The 23,635-nt window shown below is 35.8% G+C and overlaps 1 protein-coding gene across 1 annotated transcript in view; it reads right to left on the reverse strand.

Moving 5' to 3' along the window:
* Window positions 1–21,172, reverse strand: part of cds1 (CDP-diacylglycerol synthase (phosphatidate cytidylyltransferase) 1) — a 46,870-nt gene extending 25,698 nt beyond the window's left edge. Inside the window, exons 1-2 of the mRNA XM_055011184.1 lie at window positions 20,850–21,172; window positions 4,024–4,181 (exon numbers count right to left, since the gene is read on the reverse strand). Coding sequence (XP_054867159.1) covers window positions 4,024–4,181; window positions 20,850–20,924 — 233 coding nt within the window. The 5' untranslated portion in view covers window positions 20,925–21,172. The remainder of the gene's footprint in view (window positions 1–4,023; window positions 4,182–20,849) is intronic.
* Window positions 21,173–23,635: the final 2,463 nt, after the last annotated feature.

Consider the following 23,635-nt stretch of genomic DNA (forward strand, 5'->3'; position numbering starts at 1 on the left):
GATTAGTGCTTCCCTCCTCGTGAGCCTTTAAGCCCTGTGACCTGACCGTCACTCTCCGGTCACACCCTCCACTTCTCATCTGTATATAAACAGGGTCTCGCTCTGACCGCCAAGTGTGACAGTCCTGGCGAGAAGCGTTTCTACAACGACAAGAAGTGTGCATCAGTGAACTCCAGCTTTCGATGCATTTACAGACTTGTTGTTGCCTTTATTTTAAAGTTCTGGCTCTTTTATCGCAATCGTTGCCCTTCTAACTATGTCAAGATCATCAAGACGCAATCAAAACCTTTAAAAAATTGCAAAACATGAAGAAGAACACCATAAAAATCACACTTTTCTTTTACCACTTTAAATTCCAGACTACACAGTATCAGTGACAGTGAAAGCGGTTTTGCATGCTGCTTCATAAATAACAAAGCGGCGTGTGTTTTTGAGCGTGTTTTAAAGGTTATCCTAGCAGACAGCGTTTTATTCACCAGAGCAGAAACAATAACAGCTTGTCAGGACGACTTTTGCAGAACTTAACATGCAGGTGAGCAGGGAACTATCGCTTTGTGGTACTTCAGTGATTATTCTAAGCGTGTCGGCTGAAAGAAAATAGATTTTTTCCTTTCACAAGCCTCACCGCTTAGTATTTTCACAAAACAGTTACAAAGCTACAAAAAAATGGACAAACGACAAAAATGAGACAAAAAAATTACACAAATGACACAAAAATGACAAAAAAAGACAAAAAACATGAAACGAAACAAAAAAGAGACACAAAATTACACAAATGATGCAAACGACACCAAAAATTACAAAAGTGAGAAACAAAGCGACAAGAAAGTAGACAACACAGGCGAGACCAAAAAAAGCACAAAACGACACAAACGATGTGCAAAACAAAGAATAAGGCAAAACACAAAATAACAAAAATTATACAAAATACACAAACGAGACAAAAAGGAAACACAAAATGACAAAAACGACAATCAAAACGACAAAAACAAGAGACAAACGACAAACGTCAGACAAAAAACAACAAAAACAAGACAAAATACTCCAAAAACAAGACACAAAACAACAATGAGCAATCCAGTATTTTACTTTATAATCAAAACACCTTGTCATCGCCTAGAAATTATTTATATTTTTATAAATTTACAATCTGCAGTTAATGTCTTCACTGTAATTTTTACACTTTGCAAAATTGTCCTGCGGACCGGATTGGACACCTTGGAGGGCCAGTTTTGGCCCACGGGCCACATGTTTGACACCCTTAGTTTAAATATTTACAACACATTAGATGCAACAAAGGTGTCTTTTTGTGTTTTCTGAATGTGCACAAAGTTTGAGCAGAAATCTTGCTCAATTCAAAGAAATTACTTAATTCCATTAACTGGATAAAACGCCAAATGCACACGTGAGGAGTTACGTCCGCAAACGAAAGACACATAAGAAGACAGAAGAGTAAATCATGCCTGTATATATGTGTTCATTCGGAAGGGATAATATTAAGTCGGACCAGTCGATCTACAGGAGAATAAATATTTTAAAGCAGATTTGCTGAGAGCCGCAATTATATTTATTGCTCCCAGTAGACTTTCACTCTGGTGCAACATCAGTGCACCTAAACCCATCTATTATGAATATTTTGAACATTTAAAAGACTACATTTTTACTACATATCTGTGTAAAACCTGTAATTTACACTCATGGAAGGTTCTGTGCAATATTAAGGCTTTTTTACTTATAGAAAACCCCTGTGCAATGTTGTTATTTTCCACATTCAAAGGAATTGACGCAGTATCAACAGTACTTAGATGTGTTTCTTACCTTTATTTATTTATCTACTGTTTTCCCAATATTTTTGCACCTACTTTGCTGCTGTAACATTAAAATTTTCCCTGCTGTGTTCATCAATAAAGGCTAATCTTGTCACCTGGGGCTTGATTTGTTGTTTTCTTTTACATATATAGACAATTTATAGTTAAACTGATGCAGAAAAAGAACAAATTGATGCATAAAAATTTACCAGAATGCAGGAATGTACAAGTTCTACACATCAAAATCTACACATATACTTATCAATCTTATAAAATTTTATTTGCAAATAATGTAATAACACTCAGGGCCAAAAGCTAGCATGCCTTGCTAACTCTGAAGTGTCGGTTACATTTAAGAAACACAATATAAAATGTTGTTTTTTTTGGTGAAAGGCTCAGAAATTCAACCTGATTTAAATTTACTGAACTCTTTCACCCACTAAGAAAGCTCTTTGGTCAGCTGTAAATTTAATATCAGGTGTGGTTTTTTTTCCCGTGATGCATTAATAAGAGCATGTTCAACCATCTCCCCAGGTTACAATCTATTTCTGGTCCAATTAACCTACATGCAGACCTGAAAGATGATCAATCACTCTGCTGGGGTCACTTCATGATGGATGGAGGGAAAACTGCACGGCGCAGCGATATTACAGCTGACGTACATCTGAACAAGACCTTGGGCTGCTTTGGGTCAGATTAAGTAGAATCTATAGTCACCTGAGCTGCACAGTTTAGACATCATTTTAGAAAATGAAGAAGTTGAGTGCTGCACATGTAAAATCTGCATTTTTACCTATTTGTAATGTGAGAAATCTTTAATCTTGTTGTACTTTCTGCTGAGGATGGCTTTGAGAAATAGCAAAGAGGGGTCTATTTTATTAGAAAATATTAAATAATATACACGTGTAGTTGCATTTGGGGCTCTCTCTTGCTTTGAATTTATCTCTTGAACTCTCTTTTTTTGGTATTTTTATCAGATCTCGTGAACAACCAAGTGCAGTAATATGAATGTCTTTTAATTAATTAATTTGTGAAGCTGCTGAGCTACTATCGACTTAGCTGTTATCAGATCTTTGTGTTGTAGCTTAATCCGGCAATAGAGCAACAGGAGAAATTTGTGAAAATTTTCTGATAGGGATCGACCAATATATTTTTTTCTTCTAGGGCCAATATCGATTATTGTTGGTGGAGAAATGCTGATAACTGACATTTGGAACTGATGTACATTAAATGTAATGTTTTAACAGCATGTGATAGCAGACAACCTGTCATTTCTAACGAGGCCTCTTCATTAATAAGGGTGACTCTGAATATAAAATAGAAACAGGAGTGATTAAATTAGCTCCTCTGTTTATGTGGAATCGACTGAGATCGATCAAGTTGTACTTCTCTATTTTCCTAACATTTTCCTGCTCAGTAACTTTCATGGTCCACTAAAGTACATATCAGAAGCATTAATTGTTGTTTTACAGATTCTGTTTCAGGTAAATCTGTGGCTGTTTTTTAACTTAGGTGCTAGCCATTAACGTAGCATTAGTCACTGTGAGGGAAGCTGAAGTAGCATATTTAATTCATCAATAATCAGCCAATAAAAATACAGATAATTGGAAAAATGCCAATGTTTACTCACTTTTGTTGCCCACTAAGGCACTTATCTGAAGCATTAATTTACTGTTTTCCAGATTCTGTTTCAGGTAAATCTGTGGCTGCCTTCTAACTTAGCTGCTAGCCGTTAGCATAGCCTTAGTCACTGTGAGCTAAACTGAAGTAGCACATTTAATTCATCAATAATTGGCTAGTAAAAATACTGATAAATGGAAAAACACCAATGTTTTATCACTTTTGGTCCCCACTAAGGCACATATCTGAAGCATTAATTGTGGCTTTCCGTGGCTACTTTCAAACTTAGCTGCTAGCCGTTAGCATAGCCTTAGCCACTTTGAGAGAAGCTAACTTCCAGGTTTGTGTTTACTTGTTCAGTTTTCTCTGCTTGAGAGACATTTCTGAGACGACAGAGTACATTTAATTTATCAATAATCACCCAGTAAAAACACAGATACCAATAATGGTAAAAAAGCCAAATATCAGCCACGATAATCGACCAGGCCGTTAATCGGTCAACCTCTAATTTCTAAGCAGTGACACCTCCTGAATGTCCTTCAGGAGCACGTAACATCTGTTAGCATCCATCTATCTGTGTCTGAGGGGTGGTTACCTTGGCGGCAGCCCCTCCAGAGCTTTGTTCAGGCATTGTGGAGTGTTGTCAGTGTCTGCTGTGGACAGGGGAACATCTGGAGTGTCTGCTTTGGGGTCGCCGTCACAATCTCGGTCTGCGTCGCCCGATAGACCGAGCCTGTCGTCGCCATCGGCCTCCTGTCAGAACACACGCAGACAAATGTATTCAAATACTGACTGAAGATACGGAGCACAGGTAAGTGTTGCAGCAGATATGAAAAAATGGAAGCAGCAGCATCATCGTTTGAAGAAACAAGTTGCACCGAGAGCTCATTGGTGCATCTTTAAACCCTGGTTAGAAGATTAGAGCAGATTCTGTTGGATGTTTTGATAGTTAGCCAAAAAACAGAAGTAATTGTGGCATAGCAGTGGCTCATTTTAATCAAGAACTGCTAAGACTTTTAAGTGACTGCAAAAAAAAAAAAAAAAAAACACCTTTTCTTGTCTTCACCTTTTATTTTGCTGTAATTTCAGATTTTAAGAAAAGATAAGATCAACTTTATTCATCCTGGAGGAAATAGTTTTTCAGAGTACAATAAACAGAGATTAGTAAAATACACACAATTACAGAGAGGTTAGTAATTAAATAGAATTTTTTTTAAAAAAGTACAAAACGCAAAGTGTCGAAGTGGATGCCAAAGTGTCTAAATTTTTTTTTTTTTTAAATAACATAAGTACAAAATGTAAACCGTAAACTAAACAACAAGAAATACATTTTATTCACATTTGTCTTATTTTATTGCATGTATAGTTGCTTCCTTGTTATAGATTCAAAAATATTAACAATTCACCATTTGATTATGCAGATCTTTTGTCACTTACTTCCTAATGAAACATCAGGAATTTATCTCAAGTACAAACACTGCTTTAAAATTTTGATTTTATGACCTGCTGAGTAGCCCTCTAAGACCTACCACTGTGCATATTCTTACATTTTTACATACTGTAGTGCAATTTTTTTCAGAGTATTTTATTTGCTTTACATCAATATAATCCTTTTATCCTAAGTTGACTTATCTTTTAACTACTACAACAAATTGCTTAAAAGTGCAATATAATAATAAGAATGATAATCATTTGTAAATGTAAAAAAAGTTGCACAACATCTCGTGGTCTTGTTTATCAAGATTTTTGTTATGTGCACTTTATTGTGTATTTTTACAAACCCATCACTGCAATAAATAATCTCTCTGAGACCTGGTGAATGTGCGAAATGTTAGTTTGACTCCCCAGATTTTATTTGCAAAAAGAATGATCGATCTTTCTTAAGTAGTTTCAAATCTATTGCTAATCAAAACTAAATATGCAGTCGTTGCACCGGCACAACGTTGGGCTCTATAGCATTAATTGTACAACATATTGCTTCAACTCTTGTTTTTAAATCAATCAGAATCAGAAATTGCTTCCATTACAGTTGCTCCCATTCAAAGTCTTAGAAATATGTGCAGCACAAAAAATAGATAAACGTAAGTAGAAAAATGTCCTAAAAATACAAGCAAAAGTAGAAAAAATATAAGCATAAAATGTGCAGCATTCTAAGAAAAATAAAAATGCAAGTATACAGCATAATAACTAGTAACAGAGTTTTATTTGTGTTAGAGCACATTATTGAATTTTAAATCAATAAGTGATGTGTTTTAAGAATAAATCTGACTTGACTCGACTTTGGAGTTCGGTCTAAACTGAGAGGCGAGCAGACGGTGTTTTAATTAGGCCAGAGTTTAGCCTCTCACCTGGGAAGGAAGAGACAGCAGAGTGGGTGTAGGTGTCCTCTAAACCTGGCTCAGAGTCAAGTAGGTCTGTTGTTGTGTGTAAAAATAAAAACTCTTTAAATGCAGAGACGTCGTCCAGGAATTCAGAGCAACACCATCTGTGACTTTATTCCTACATAATATCTGTCAGATGAAATACATTTCTATCCGATAATGATAATTCCAAATATGCAAACACATTTCAGCCCGACAAACTCCTCTGAATGTCCATAAAAGGGTAAAGTGTGAGTCTCCTGCAGGAGCTGCAGGTCGGCTGACTGAGCATGACTGAGCTGAAAGTCTACACCAGGTGCTGACAGGTTAACAAGCAGCTGCCCCGGAGGCAAACATCTATATTGGTGATAATGAATCTTTAATCTGGATTTAAACTCAGTGAGCAGCCACTGCAGTCTCTACATTGACAAATCAGACAAAACAGCAGCACTCCGATCATTATATAAAGCTAATGGACCCTCATGGGTTTCTTATTGTAGCTGCAAAATTATTTTTAACTCTCACATCACATTTAGTTGCATTGTTTTTGCTCATTTTCCTCATAATGTAGCATTAATTTAGGTAATTTCAAGTACAAATAGTGCTTGTCATTTTAAATTTAACCAATCGTTAAAAAAAAAAAAAAAAAAAAAAGCCAAAAAGACTTTCACATGCATGTTTTTATGCCCTATAGATTCAAAAATTGTATTGACTCTGCTTCAGCTAAACATTTTGTAGTCTACAAGGTGCTACATAAATGCTTCTGGTTACAGAAAGTAAAGAGAAAAAAGTGGTGAAAACACAAATGGTGTGCAAATTATACACCCAAGTCCAATTAATAATTAAAAAAATTGACGGGTTTAAAAGGCATGCTATTTTTAGCAACAGAAAAGTGGAATATAAGTAAAGTATACACAATTTATAAGTGGCAGAAAAAGATCTGATTCTCCACTTTTTGACAATTCTTGAACTAAGCATGTGTAGCATACAGTGTTAGTTGGAAAATTAATCAAATCTACGCTTAACATTCATCAAATTAACTTTATTATACATGCCTCCTACAAACATTTGCCAAAAATAAACCGCTTATACTAACCAGACTGTAAAAAAAACTAAATTCTGTATTCTTTAGTGCAACTGAGATGCCATTTGTGACTCAGAAGCGACCACTTGTCACATTAAAAAGAATGCAAACAAATATTAGACTGAACTGCAGGCAGTGTTTATGTGAAGCAGAGGAGACAAATAATAATAAAATGCATGCATGTTTTTGTGTCGTACAGATTCAAAAATAGCTTTGAATCTGCTCCAACTAAGCACTGTTCACCAGAGTTTGTAGTCAACACGATTCTTCGGTAGTAATTATTGCTCCATATATGCTTCTGCTTGCCGAAAGTAAAGAGAAAAAAGCATTGAAAACTCAAATGGTGCGCAAATTATCCACCCAAGTCCCATGAATAATCTTAAAAAAGCAGCTGGGTTATCTTTATTAACAAAAAAATGAAATAAAAGTAAAATATACATAATTTATAAACAGCACAAACTGTAAAAAGCTAAAGAAAAATCTGATTCACAACTTTCTGACGATTCTTGAACTAATCATGCGTAGAGTTTTGGTGGGAAAATTAATCAAATCTAAGTCTAAAATCCACAAATTCCACCAAATTAATAACTCATTTAGAGAATTTACCAAAAATAAACCATTCAAACTAACCAGATTCTGCAAAAAAAAAAAAAAAAAAAGCATTCTTTAGCGCAACTGAGATGCCGTTTGTAACTCAGATGCAAACAACAGTCAGATCACAAAAATTCAACTAGGCTGAACTGCAGGCAGTGTTTACGCAAAGCAGAGAAGAGACAAACTGCAAGCAAATTAAAAATGCAAAGAGTAAAATATCTATACTATGCAAAAGGCATAATTTGTTTTTCCAGGATAGGTAACACTTGTGGGTACTTAGAAAAAACATGTAAATGTTTTTTTTTTTAATTATTTTTGTAAAAAACAATAAAAGAAATTCAACTTTTGCTTCTCTGTGTGTATGACTTATGGTGCTCTAATTTTTTTTTGCTGCACAAAAGACATTTCTGAGTTCTCTCGACTTCTATTGCTAGTTCTAAAGAGGTGTAGGACTTTATATTGCAGAGAAAAATGACTGTACAGGGAGTAAAAATGTGACAGAAACAAAAGAACACCAAATGAACCACAGTGCTTTGAAAACTATATTCCGATTTAGACAATTTTTGCTATAATTCATCATTCAAATCATTCAAATTCAAAAGCAACTGAATAAAATTAAAAGAAAATAATAATCCCGAGTTATTAAAATGTTACATGAATGCAGAATATAAACAAAAAGACAGCAGTTTTTATAAACATCATAAATCAGCAGCTCGGTTTTACAAAATACTGGTTGAGAACTGAGAGACTGTGATGCATTTTCAGATTTAGCACCATTAGCATCGTTAGCATCATCAATAAGTCAGCAAAGTGACATCCTAGAAATCCCCTCCGGCACTCTTTGCTCTCGAGTTAACACCAGTAATGGTTCGATCTCGTAACAAAGGTGAGCAGAGCCTCGATTTCTCCCTGAAAGAGTCTATTTTTAAAACCCGGCTCACACATCCACTGTGGGATTAGGTTTCCCCTTCTGCACTTGAGAGACTCGGCTGATGCTCCTGGACATTTTTCTGCCTTTCATGGCCGCTTCTGCTCAAACGCTGCTAAATACGGTTCGTCGGGGCATCGGGGTTAAATTGGAGGGCTTTAAGAAATAAGGTCTGTGATCGTGGCGAGACGTAATTAGCTCCAAAAAGCGCTAAAAATGGGGGAAGGTCGGAGTGGAGAAGCAGAAGGAGGGGAGTGTCACTTGAGTTGGAGTTAAGGAGAGAAGAGGTGTAATTGTAGATTTCTACTCAGGTTTTAATGAGGAAACGTTGATGCCTGCAGACTGGAACAGTGGAAAGCTACAGGTTCTAACTTGCATATCTCCCCAGAAAAATAAAAGAGCCTCTAGAAGGATTCCCCAAGCAGTGAAGTGAAAATAAGATGGACCAATAGGCAATAAATTTCATTTTTAATTGTCTTGGGACGAAATTAACATGAGACACACTGTGCTAAATGTTGGTTTATGAATTTTAGCTGGGGCAAATTAGCAGTTTGTCTATTCTACCATTTCTTGGCAAATAAAAATCACAAAGTGCAGTTTTTCCTGCTCAAAACAGGCCTTTTGGTGGCAACTATGCATGAAAATAAGCAAGAAAATGAGTCTGTGTTCATATTTGACTGAAGTCTATGCTTTTTCCTGGCATTTCTGACAATTTACTAAACAAAAATGCCGATTATAGTTGAGTAAGTGAAACCAAAATGAACAAAACTGGATTGTTTTTGCCCTCAACTGCATAAAACTTCTTCAAGAGTCAAGAATTTCTACTTGCCACATGCTCATACAGTACAAACTGTGAAATGCAAGGTGACAAAACACAAAAAAATTCCTTAAAAATTGAATAAATAATGTCAGAAATAATGAGGAGTAACGAGATGGTAAAACTTAAGTGCAGTCAACAATGTGATGTTAAAAATTCCCTCTATGCAGGAAAAACCTTAAAAAAAACACATTATTTTAGTATTTCCAAATATGTCACCGCAGAAGAAGTTAACTATTATTTCCACAAAAACATTAGCTAGGTTTTGGCTTTTTCGCTTCTAAATGGTTTGAAAATCTACATTTGTAAAACGTCAACTGTGTATTTTATGAGATTTGTCTATTTTTTATGTGTATAAATCAGCCACGACATTAAAATCACTGACAGGTGAAGTGAATAACATCGTCTTGTTAGAATGTGATGTTTTGCTGGGAAACTTTGCATTCATGTGGACTTTACTCTGACATCTAACATCATATTTTTTCCAATAAAAAATCCTGTGCTGTAAACAGTATCTGACACTAAAACCTGTAGGTCGTTCATGGCTCAAGAGCAGCATCTCAGTGTTGTACATTCTGCAATTTGAGTATAATTACAAAAAATAAACTCTGAAGCACACCTATTGCACAATCCTAAAATGCCACCTTTGTAATTTGCTAACTGCGCGGTTTTTAGGTTAATTTGAAATCGAATAATCACTCTCAAAGTTTCAGTTTCATTTGAGTAATATTACTTAAATACTTCAGAATTATTGCCAGTAGTACTTCTTACTTCCCTATTCTGGTCTTATTTTAGTGTAATTGTTTTTAGAATTTCAGTAACATCATATTTACATGTCATTGCTTTTCTTTTAGGCATTGCATTTATTCTCATGCTGTGTAATTTTGCTTTATTTCCATCTTGATTAATAAACTTCTACCCTATTTCATCTTAAAACCCATGTCACTACAGGAAACAACAACAACAACCTTTATGCTAGCAATCTACCACACTGAAAATTTCAAATTATGCAGAGAATTTAGATCATGCAGTAATGCATCCCTGCTTTTTTGTTATTTTTGGGTGGATTACTTATTTCAATCACAGTGCTCGCCTCCTCGTATGCAAATGTTCCACTAAAACAATCCCATTACTCATTATGTCGAGGGAACGACGTAGCCACATCCTTCGCTTAGCTGCACCCAAAACAACCGTGATTTGTTTAAAAAAAAAAAAAAAACAAATCAGAGAGTATCACTGACTGTATGTCAGACTGACACTGAATGAATGTACGACATGTTCTGCTGGCTGATGGCAACAGAAACAGTTTGTCAACAAAAGGGAGAACAGGCCTCAGCAACAAACGTGCTACATGTGGAGCTACAATATTAATCTGGGCGCAGCTTCTTAATTAAACTGTCAAACACAGTTAATCTCCTGTTTGTGCAGCAAAGTACGCTAACTGCTGCGTAATCACTCCTCAAACAATGCTGCAAATCTGCGTGATATCAATCCAAGTGGTGGGATAAGACTAATCCCTGGAGTAAAACGAAACTGACAACACGGCGCTGAAATGAAACATGAAAGCAGCTGTTTGCATCCAGACTCTGTGCTTCTCTAACATCTGAGACGGCAGCAGCAGCAGCAGAGCGACTGTCTTGCAGCTCGGATCACCTCCGCTGTCATCTTTGTCCTCCTCGTCGTCGCTATTAATGCCTCTGCTGCAGGAGCAGGAGGACCGGGGAGGGAGGAGAACCAGCAGCAAGCAGTCAAAGCCACTTTTCATTCTCATTCGTGTCACTGGTGCTTAAAGCAACTGTTGTTTTTCATGCAGCGCGGCCTCCAAAGCAGATAAATGTGTGAAAACTGCTTATCTGTGGAAAATATTTATGTTTGCAGCTGGCGTTGTTTGATGGTTAATCAATTAGCCGAGATAAAGTAAATTAACTGGCAACAAAAGCAGCACAGGAGAGCCAGAAATTAGTGTTTTATGTCTGCTAGATTTACAAAGTGCGGTAATTTTATAGGCAAGAAAAATTAAACCTTCAATATCCAAAAAGAAACAAGGTCAACTGAGAGCAGCAAACACAGAACAAGCCAAAGAATCTATCAATTCTGTCTACTAGACCTGCAACTAATGAATATTTTGATCTGTCTATTATTATTTATATTAATCGATTTATTGTTTGAGGGCTGCACAGTGGTGTAGTGGTTAGCACTTTCACCTTGCAGCTAGAAGATCCCTGGTTCACGTCCCGGCTTTCCCGGATCTTTCTGCATGGAGTTTGCATGTTCTCCCTGTGCATGCGTGGGTTTTCTCCGGGTACTCCGGCTTCCTCCCACAGTCCAAAAATATGCTGAGGTTAATTGATCATTCTAAATTGCGCGTAGGTGTGAATGTGAGAGTGATTGTTTGTCTTTGTATGTAGCCCTGTGACAGACTGGTGACCTGTCTAGGGTTGCACTGTAGTTTGTCAATTTGTCCTGCTAGATCTTTCAGATGCTGGTTAGTAGGAGATGAAAGATGCTTTTAGCTAGCTAGCTAGCCCAGAGAGGTTCTTTCCATGTTGTGCTTCTCTAGGCCCATTCAGACATCCACTAACTTTCATGAATCTGATGCCATCTCAACATACCAGCTTCATTTCAGTTCAAGCGTCTTGCTCGCTTCTCCATCAAAGTTGTGCAGTCAATTTTAAAAAGTCGTACCTCCTAGCATTTCCATATTACTTTCAACGTGCACAAGTCAGAAGTGCATGCAGCCTTGTTAACAGATGTAGCCTATTTCGAGTTTCAGAAAACTATTTGAGTATGATTTTTTTTTTAAATTTTAGCACCAATATTGGGACAAAAGCATCACAAAGTTTGGAGTTAAAGTCACTTTCTTTGTCTCTTTCACCAATTTCACATCTGCCTATAAAGATAAAACTTTACTGCGATGAAGACAGAATGTATTTGTCATCTATTTGTCAAAAGATTCCTGCACAAGCTGCACAAAAACACAAAAAGTTAGCACTCTTAGAGCCACATAAAGTCCTTGTTTTGTTTTTTTTTCTATTTGCTCCATCAAGCTAGGAGGCTGAAAACACAAAATAAAACTATCTGAATCAGTGAAGCAATAAAGGCGGCTCTGCTGTCCAAAAACATCTCTACAGAGGGATGTGAAGACAGAATGGAGTCGTGAGCAGCGGAGCGTTAAACGGCCTGATGCCACCGAGGCTTCGGAGACGACCGGCCGGCCGGCAGACGGACCGCCAAGGTCAACTGTCATGTGGAGTCTTGAACGGCCGATGAAGGGAGGACGGCGAACACCAAGGACAGTAAATGTTGGCTCACACAGTTCGAGCCACTTTAGCTCATAACACCGACTATATAAAGCTCCTCTCGTGTGACAGTGATGCGTTCGGGTGCCGCTGCAGGGTGTGTGACACAGCAAAGTGATCCTTTAACCTCCAAAACCAGACCTGACTCATCCCTGTTTAAACTCTCCACACCCTGAGTCTGCTTCTTGTTACCTCACGCCGGCTGCCAAATACAGGAAGCCTCGTTTATTTTTTATTTGACAGACGGGTTTATTTCTCACCCAGAGACAGACTGCAGACTGATTACACTTTCCAAACAAAAGGACACGGTCCGGATTGTGAATTACAACACTTTGGGGAGGACAGCTGTGCTCATTCAGCTTAACTGTTGCTTAATGCTGCTCTCCTGGTTTCACTGGGTGGGGCGGATTTAAAGTTTGTCGCAGCAGAAACGCTAATTCTGCTGCACTGTTGCACTGTTCTGTGTCCTAAACTCAATCTCAAAGCAAGAAAATCATCAACAAATCTACTTCTAATGCATTGTCACTCCTTACAAACCATAAACTCCCATTATGCAATGTTTTTACCTCTGTATTTGCAAATTCAACAAACATATTAGCTGCCATCTCTGACCATCATCACACCCATTAACATGCCAGGATGTGTGCAGACTAATACCAGCTCTGTGTTTGTGAAGACTAGAGAACGTAAACAGCCATGGAGGGTTGAACTCTGTTCAGTATAGTTAGAATCTAAGGCTTAAATCAGGCCGGGGATCATCCTGTGCGTGCGTGACTGAATGGATTAATGTCTTGATTTGTTTATGTACAGCTGTAAAACTCAGTATTTTGGCTGAAATGATCATTTAATATTAGCTGCTGACATGAAATTAAGTGTAATATCAACTAAAATGTCATTTTCTGTTCATTTTATGCCCATTTTAGTTTTAAATTAGTAGTTTCAGCGCCACATTGTTGCTGCAAATCCAACAAATTTGCCTCCTGCAGGTTAGTTTTTGTCATTTAGCCTCAGTGCTTTGATGTAATAATCCATAATTTTTTTGTAAATAGATGCTTATCAAAATAAAGCAGCCTTATATTACAAGTTAAATTCCTCAAATATTAAAAACCAGCAGAAGAAGGTGGAAACAATGAAGAAAATGTGCTTTTTCTGTTAGTTCGGTTCAGTTTTTTCATGTATTTTTGCAGAGACAGCGCACAATTAAAGATAACTGCAGCAGAATTAGCTAGCAGCTAATTAGTATCTGTTGTCTCTGTGCAGGTACAGAATAAAAGAGAGATAAATACACTTCATAAAACAACGCAAAACATAACAGTGTATCGGTTTCAGGTAATACATAACATCTGTAAAAACAATACAGAAAAGTTAATAATTGATGGTGACAAGTTTGGACATAATTCTAGCAGTTAAGCAAAATTATCACCAACAGCTCAAACGACAACAATCAGCAGATTATGTAATAACTGAGACAAGTCCAGGTATCTCCTGACAGATAATCCTGCAGCACACACAGCTAAAAAGCCTGATAATTACACCAAGAACACTGATATTACATGCTAAATTGACTTTACCTGTATTCGTGCACAGTATATCTAAACAAATAAGATCCTGCAGAACACAAATCCCAAAAGCATTCATGTAATTTGGTCAACAGAGAGCAGCGACACAAGTATATTTTTAATATTCCTTAAAAAAATATAGCTGGCTCTGCAAATAAAAGACTATTTTCTAGATTTTGTTGACAAAATCAGCCAGATTCTAATATAACGCAAGCATTAAAACACTGAATATTAAGGAATCAGTGCAAATCAAGAGAAGAACCACACCTGAGATGTCATGAAAAGCATGAATTAGTCATATTGTGTTCATGTAGAGCCTTAAGAAGTGCTTTCACTTTCACAGCAGTTAATAGACAACTGAAGTGAAGCAGAGATGTGAGACATTAACACTTGCATCATCTTTTAACTGTCAAACAGTCTTAAAGTAGAAAAGGCCTGTACTGCCAGAAAGTAGATCAGAGTATAAACATGTGATCTGAATAAGAAAAACTGAATAAATTCAATTTTCATGACACATTCCAACTTTGAGCTGAGATTTGTTTACATTTCTTTATGTTTCCCGACTGCGTGCTACAGATTAGTAGTTCAAGGACTGTTGGAAAGTTCAAAATCAGACAGTTTTCCTTGTTTTTTCCATGTCTGGCTCTGATACATGGTGTAATTTTGGCCATTTTTTTCAGGAAAACATTCCTTTCAAACCCGCTAGTGGGTTTTGGGGTTTAGAGGGTTAAACAACAAATTCACACAACAACACAAACTGCCAACATGACAAACTTATTGTGAATGCTTTGAAATGCTGTCCTCGGGAATGACAATTAAAGAAATTCAGACTCTTGACTTTTGTCAATGGAGTCCGATTGCTCTGAAGAAAGTGTCTGATGGCAAGGTAAAGTGATGAAAATATTCTAAATATTGTGTTATTTAAACAGCAGTTTATTGCTGCAAGTTCCTCCTGTCTGCCCTTTCAAAATAAGGGCGTGCTAACTGTAGATAACTTAATGGAACAGTGCTTCAAAGAAACTGAAATATTCCTTTAAGTCGCCGTAATGGAGTAACTTACAAAGACAATGTCACATTTCTGTAAACAAAGTCGAGCTATCGAGGTTTTAGTTGATCTGCTAAGTTTGTCTGAGCTGATTGTGACACTTTTTAGGAGGAGAGAACAAACATGTCAGGACATTAATACGATGCTGGGATGAACAAATGGTAACACATATAGACTACATGTGATCACCTCCATGAGTTGTGAGTTTGTTTTTAGCATGAGGGAACTCCAAACACAACCTGCTGGTGGTGAAGCAACCTTCTAGAGATGATTTCATAATATATAGATGCTTCATTTATCTAAACGACCAGGCTTTAGAATCCACACTGAAACAGCTACATAAAGAAGGTGACCTCGAGCTGGTCTGATTTAGCTCCAAAATCTGATTTATTTGACTTTTTTTTGACAAATCTTACATTGTGGTGTAGACAGGGATGCTGGGCAGTTTCACACTCACTCTGTAAACAACATTTTAAAGCAGTGTGAAGCAAGAAGTCATGGTGTAAAGTTGCAGTGGCTAAAGACGGACGTGACAGTTAGGGTGTGACAGTTAACAGCATTTTATTACTGCTTGTCATTCCTTCAAATCAAAACAAGGAAACTACGCTGAGAGATTAAAGGAATAAAAATGTTTTCTGATAATAAAAGTAGACATTAGCTCGATTACCAGCATTATCTCAAACATCAACATTGTGAAAATGATCATCCGTTAAATTAAGAAATGTTTAAAATGTCACATATTTTCTGCTAAATTAATCTGTAGCTACACATTATGAGCATCTATTAATCATTTACGTTGTTTTTAAGCAAAATAAAAGAAAAAAATTACCTGATTGTTATTCTCTTTGTAACATTTCGTATAAAAAATGTCAAAAAATAGCATGAAAATAGCATTATATTACCCAGATCCAAGGATAACTGCTCTATATGTACATTTTTACTGATCAATAGTAGAAAAACCTAAATTATTTAGTTTATGATCATTTAAGATACAAAAAAGCATCAAATCATCGATGAGTGACATAATTTTTGGATTTTCTGTTCATCAACGGATCTAATTCTGGTACAAAGAAACACAGAATATTTAAATGAGACAAAGAGATATTGACTAAATATGACAATTTTAAGCTTAGATGTAGTTACGCTTTCTGACAATTCTCTGTGTTTTAACAGTTTCTGGCTCTTATAAACGGTATAATTTGTGCAATTTTTGTCATTTAAGACCAAAAAAAAGCCTGAAATCATCTCTGAATGACATAATTATTGGATTTTCTGTTGATTGACTGATCAAATTCTGGTGCAAACAGTCTATTTTTGGAGAATACTTAAATGAGACAAGCAAAATAAAGTCATTTTAATGAAATATGACAATCTTAAGGTTAGATTTAATTAAGTTTCCTGACAATTCTCTCTGTTTTTACAGTTTCTGATCCTTCTAAATGGTGTAATTTTGGTATTTTTTTGTCATTTAAGACCAAAAAAAACCCATCAAATCATCTCTGAGTGACATAATTTTTTGATTTTCTGTTCGACTGATCAAATTCTGGTACAAACAAACACATTTTTTAAAAAAATATTTAAATGAGACATGTAGAATAAAGTGATTTTGATGAAATATGACAGTTTTAAGTTTACTGACAAATCTCTCTGTTTTAACTGATTCTGGCTCTTATAAACTGTCTAATTTTGGTGATTTTTGTCATTTAGACCCAAAAAGCATCAAATCATCTCTGAGTGACATAATTTTTGGTTTTCTCTCGGCTGACTAATCAAATTTTGATACAAACAAACACATTTTTGGAGAATATTTGAATGAGACATGACATGTAGAATAAAGTGGTTTTAATGAAATATGACAATTTTAAGCTTAGGTTTAGTCATGTTTACTTACAAATCTCTCTGTTTTTATCGTTTCTGGCTCTTATAATCCGTATAATTTGTAATTTAATACCAAAAAAAAACATCAAATCATCTTTGAGTGACATCATTTTTGGATTTTCTATACAGTTTCTTGTCAAATTCACCGGTTCTATTCACTCAAATGTGAATATTTCCCAGTTTTCTTCGACTTATCTGCCAGTAAACTGAACATTTTGGAGGCTTTGAGCTGTTGTGTGTAAATGATCTGCAGCTCTGTGTGAATTATCTTCATCTTTCTAATGACTAAAAGCAGCAGATGCTGTCTGGATGCAGCAGTTCTGGTGTTAAACAGCATCTCTGAGACTTTCTGAGCGTTTTCCTGGGTGAGACGAGTTCATGAGTGGGCCGGTGGGAACGTGACACAGTGGGAAGCTGCTGAGTGGATCATCTAACCTTTAAACTGTCCCACTGAGGGAAAACAAACAAGACCGGCTTCTATTAAACTCACTTTATCTCATAGTTTAGGTCGTGATCGGATCGTTTCCTGCATCTCGTCACAGCAGGTAAAGCTCAGGTGCTTTTTAGAAACATTACATATTTATATTTCTGCTCTTTTTGTGTGTTTGTACATCGCTTTCTCTGGTTTGTATCTTTTTCTGGTCTTTTTCTGCATCTATTTGTGTTAATTTTGCATCTTTTTCCCATGGATTTGTATCTCTTTCTAGTCTTTTGCATGTTTAAAGTCACTTTTAAACAGATTTTCCTCATCTATTTGTATTAATATTGCATCTTTTTACTGGTTTACAGTTGTTTGGACGTCATTTTCATTGATTTGCATCTTGTTCTGGTCGTTTTGTGCATCTATTTGTGTCAATTTTGCATCTTCTTCACTGGTTTGCATCTCTTTCTGCTCTTTTAGTGTGTTTTTCCAGTCATTTCTATGTCTATTTGTGGGTTTTTTTTGCCTTTTTTGCATTGATTTGCATCTCTTTCTGGTCTTTATGTACGTTTTAAATTAGTTTTAAGCAGATTTTCCTCATCTACTTTTATTATTTTGCATCTTTTTACTGGTTTACAGTTGTTTTTACGTCATTTTCATTGATTTGCATCTTTTTTTTATCTTTTAGTGCTTCTTGTTGTGTTATTTTTGCATCTTTTTCAGTGATTTGCATCTTTTTCTGCTCTTCTAGTGTGTTTTTACAGTCGTTTTTATGTCTATTTGTGTTCATTTTGCCATTTTTTAATTGATTTTCTTTCTCTCTGGTCCTTTTGCATGTTTTAAACCAGTTTTAAGCAGATTTTCCTCATCTATTTGTATTCATTTTGCATCTTTCTCATATGCTTCCATCTCTTTCTGCTCTTTTTGTGTCTTTACAGTTGTTTGTATGTCACTTCTGTGCATCTATTTGTGTTTAATTTCACATCTTTTTAATTGGCTTGCATCTCTTTCTGCTCTTCTAGTGTGTTTATACAGTTGTTTTTATGTCTATTTGTGTGCATTTTGCCTTTTTTTCATTGATTTTCTTTCTCTCTGGTCCTTTAGTATGTTTTAAATCTGTTTTAAGCAGATTTTCCTGATCTGTTTGTATTAATTTTGCATCTTTTTTTTTCTGGTTTCCATCTCCTTCTGGTCTTCTTGTGTTTCTGCTGTCGTATATTCATCACTCTCACTGGATAAAATGTTTATCAGGCATTTTTGCAATCGTTTCTACATCAATTTGTGTTAATTTAGCATCTTTTTCATTGATTTAACATCTCTCTCTGGTCCTTTTGCATGTTTTAACTCAGTTTTAAGCTGATTTTTCTCATTTATTAGTATTAATTGAGCATCTTTTTCACTGGTTTGCATCTCTTTCTGGTCTTTTTGTGTTTCTGCTGTTGTGTATTTATCACTCTCACTGGTGAAAACATTTCTCGTGCATTTTACATCAATTTGTGTTAATTTATCATCTTTTTTCATTGATTTGCATCTCTTTCTCAGTTGTTTGCATGTCACTTTAATAGTTTTTATCTTGTTCTGGTCTTTTCACAGCTTTTTTATTGGTTTGTATCTTTTTGCGGTCCTTTTGTGTGTCTATTTTGGTCACTTAGGATCTATTTTATTGTTTTCCATCACTTTATTGGTCAGAGTCTGTTGACTTTTTGTGGTTTTTGCAGTCGTATATACACCATTTTTATTGGTATTTATGTGTGTTTAGGTCCTTGCAGTTGCTTATACATCAGTTTGTGTTCATTTTGCATTTTCTCACTGGTTTGCATCTCTTTCTGATCTTTTAGTGTGTTTTTCCAGTCGTTTTTATGTCTATTTGTCTTAATTTTGCCTTTTTTTTTACCATTGATTTGCATCTCTGGTCTTTTTGCATGTTTTAAATCAGTTTTAAGCACATTTTCCTTATCTATTAATATTAGTTTTGCATCTTTTTCACTGGTTTTCATCTCCTCCTGGTCTTCTTTATGGTTTTGCAGTCGTTTTTATGTCTATTTGTCTTCATTTTGCTTCTTTTTTTACCATTAATTTGCATCTCTCTCTGGTCCTTTAGTATGTTTTAAATACATTTTAAGCTGATTTTCTTGTCCATTTGTAAGAATTTGTATGCATCTTTAATTTGTAGCTGTTTTTATATTGATTGAAGTTGATTTTTCTATTTTTCTGATTGATTTGACATCTCTTTCTGGTCCTTAAGTATGTTTTAAATCAGTTTTAAGCAGCATTAGGACTATTTTTGCATCTTTTTCACTGGTTTGTATCTTCTTCTGCTCTTTCAGTGTGTTTCTCCAGTCGTTTTTATGTCTATTTGTCTTAATTTTTCTGTTTTTACCATTGATTTGCATCTCTTTCTGGTCCATATGCATGTTTTAAATCAGTTTTAAGCTGATTTTCCTTATTTATTTGTACTAATTTGTGTACACCTTTAATTTGTGTGTTGTTGTAGTCATTTTTATATCCATTTATGTTCATTTTTTCTAATTTTCTTGGTAATTTTACATTTCTTTGTGGTCTTTTTGTATGTTTTAAATCAGTTTTAGGCAGATTTTCTTCATCTATTTGTATTAATTTGGCATATATTTTCACTTGTTTCTGTCTCCTTTTGGTCTGTTTGTGTGTTTGCAGTTGCTTTTACATCTTTTTTTTTCTTAATTTTGCCTTTTTTGCCATTGATTTACATCTCTCTCTGATCCTTTAGTATGTTTTAAATCAGTTTTAAGCAGATTTTTCCATATCTATTTGTAATAATTTGTATGCATTTTTAACTTGTAGCTGTTTTTATATCCATTTAAGTTTGTTTTTCTTTTTTTTCTGATTGATTTTACACCTCTTACTGGTCCTTTAGTATGTTTCAAATCAGTTTTAAACTGATTTCCCTGATCCACTTGTATACATTTGTGTGTTTTTGTAGTTTTATATCAATTTATGTTCATTTTATCATTTCTCTTAGTGATTGTACACCTCTTTCTGGCCCATTTATATATTTTAAATCAACTTCAAGCACATTTAACCTCCTGGTTTCCTCCTCTGCTGCATTTTTAAGCTTTATTTCGTGTTTTTTTTTTTTTTTTTTTTTTTTTTTTTTTTAGTAATAATTAATTACTGACAGTAGCCAGTCTATATTTCCTGCCGTTATGAGGACCTGAACCTCTCACCGGCGACCAGCCTCCGGTTCTAAATTCCGCCGGTTTCCGTGACGGTGCTGCGGTCTGCGGGATTAACCGACCACCGGCGGCTAACTAACTAGCTTATGTAGCCGCTGTAGCTGCTAACTGACAGCTAGCTAAGCGGCTAGCTGCCCGGACCGACGACAACCCGTCGGACGGGTTCCAGGGCGAGGTCTCCGCCGGTAAACCGTCCCCTCTCTACCGGAACAGGTGCGCGTTACCTTGTCGCTGATGTTGTCGGTGCTGTCCGGGTCTCCGCCGCCGCCGCCGCCGCCTCGCTTCCTCAGCTCCGTCATGTCGCGTCTCGTTCCGCCGCCGGGACGTTAAGCCGAGTCCGGTGGAGAAGGGGGCAGAAAATACCCTGGGAGCGGTTCCGGTAAAGTCCTGGAGCCTCAGCCCGGTGTGGACATCCAAGCTCGGGTCCGGGAGAAGAAGGTCAGCCTCCCTGAAAGTCAGCCGGTGCTGCTCCGCGGATCCGCAGACGGTAACGGCTCCGCTGCGTGTGTTTGTTTATGACCGCAGTCCTGCTGCTGCTGTCAGGCTGCCGGAAGGCTGCACGGAGCACTTCCGGTGGGGGCTTTCAAAATAAAAATACTACATTTATTTATATAGCACCCTTCAGAACAGCATTCACAAAGTGCTTTTGACAGTCAAAACATGCAGAGATAATCAAGCAAGAAGACAAGGCCGAGCAGTCAATTACAATAAATAGTAAAAATGATAAGTTGAATGAATAATTAGCTAGATTAAATAAAACAAATAAAGTTGCACTATTATGCACTAGTATGTTACTATGTTATGTTTTTAAATCTTTTTTCTCCTTTGTTTTCATTTTATTTTATATTACTTGCTCTACATTTGTATATATATTTATCCCTATTTCTTTATTTCGTCACTGTTACACGGCCTGCTCACTGTGCTTTTTTAACCCTGGTGTCGTCCTGCGGGTCAAAATTGACCCATTTTAAAGTTGAAAATGTGGAAAAAAATAAATAAATAAATAAAAATTCACAGTGAAACTTCTGATGTCCACATTTTTAACATTTTTGGGAAATCTTTGAACTTTTTTTGGTGGAAAAAAAGAAATGTTAAAAATGTTTCTTAAGAACATTCACAAACATTTTTATGTGAATGTTCTTAAAGAAAATATTAGAAGTTTTACTGATATATATGGAATCACTTTAGATATTTTTAGGATTTTTTAGAAGATTTTTACTAATTTTTTTGAAAATATTTACAAGAATTTTCTTGCCAAATTTGTTTTTTTTTTTCAAATCAAACTTTAAAGGGAAACTTTTCAGGAATTATTGGAATTTTCTTCCTGAAGGTTTTTGCAAATTTTCAGAAATTTGTTTCTTTTTTTTTTTGCTGAACTTTTGCATTTTTTTCAGACAAGGAAACAATATTTTTTGGTGCTTGTAAATGAGGACAACAGGATGGTTAATTGCCCCTTGGGTGCAAATTAAGTTTTCTAAATCTAAATCTGAATCTGAATCTAAAGGAACTGGGCAGTTTAAACAACCAAGAATAAGACTGAAGATTAAAAGTTAGAAATTAAAGATAGAATTTTTTTTAGAGTTGAGGAATTAGAAATGAAATCACCCCAAAGAATCAGGCAGCTAAAATTAAAATAAAGCTTAGATAAACTACAGAAAATCTTTCCAACATTCAAACTCTTATAATTTCTTGGACTCATCTGGTTTATATAGAGTCTAAAATAAATCCAATCAATCGTTCCATGTAATTTAATTTAACATTTTCCTGCATGACTGTCTGAGAATGTGACCAAAAAATAAGAAAATAAAAAACAAATAAAAATGGTAAAGCTGACAAGTCAGTTTGTTGTCTTTAATGTGAAATAAACAGAAGTTTCACTGTGAAAATATTTTTTCCCCACATTTTCAAACTTTAAAACGGGTCAGTTTTGACCTGCAGGACGACACAAGGGTTATAACATATTCTTACTATTTTACTTATTTTTTTGCATGTTAAATATTAAAGTGCATCAATTCAATGCACTCGAATGGTGTTTAATTATTAAATGTACTGGTTTATTTAAGCGTCAGGTTTATTTTGAAGTGCAGCCTCCGGACTTCCGTTCTGAGTGCGTGTTTCTCGGTGTAACTTTACTCTCAGACTCCAGGAGTCTCTCTCTCCGCCTCCAGTCTCTTCTTACTGGGTTGACCAGTTGTGCTGCTGCAGTGGGACCAGTGGAGCCACAACTTAGACCCAGACATGATTTAATCCTGTTCAAACTTTTCCCTCAACCGGAAGCTCCACAAACATCAAACATCTGCTGGTACCTCAAGAAAAGCTCCTCACCTCCTACAAGTTAGTGACACATCCAGATAGAACATCTACACACTGATCTGATCTGTGCTTCAGCATCTGTTTGTCTGCAAGTCATCATTAGTTTCTATTCATTTTTTGATTGTTTTTGGTATATTTTGGCAACAGCTGGTGTGGTTTTCATTGGTTTGCATTTTTTCTGGTTATTTAAGGGGTTTTTACTGCAGTTTTTATGTCTATTTTGTTCACTTGGGATCTTTTTCATTGGTGTCCATCTCTTTCTGGTCCTTTTTCTTGTTTTTACTGTTGTGTCTTGCAGCTACTTGTGTTCATTCAGTGCGTCTTCATGGTCTTATTGTGTATTTTTGCGGTTGATTGTCTTGATTGTTTGCAACACTTTGTGCTCCATTTGTGTTTTTGCAGTAACTGTCACATCAGTGTGTATTCACTTTTCCCCTTTTTCTTTGGTTTGCATCTCTTTCTATTTGTGTATTTGTTGATTTTTAAGTCTGTGTTTATTTTTGCGTTTTATTTTATTTGCATGTATCTTTTTGCAATCTTTTTGCAGTCAGTTTGTGTTGAGTTCACATCTTTTTAGTGGTTTCCATAACTTTTGCGTGTTTTTGCAGCTGTTTTAGCGTCAAATTTATGTTAACTTTGCATCCATTTCATTGGTTTGCGTGTCTTCCTGGTCTTTTTGTGTTTTTACAGCCGTTTG

Source organism: Amphiprion ocellaris, chromosome 6 (genome assembly GCF_022539595.1).
Source record: "Amphiprion ocellaris isolate individual 3 ecotype Okinawa chromosome 6, ASM2253959v1, whole genome shotgun sequence".
NCBI lineage: Eukaryota > Metazoa > Chordata > Actinopteri > Pomacentridae > Amphiprion > Amphiprion ocellaris.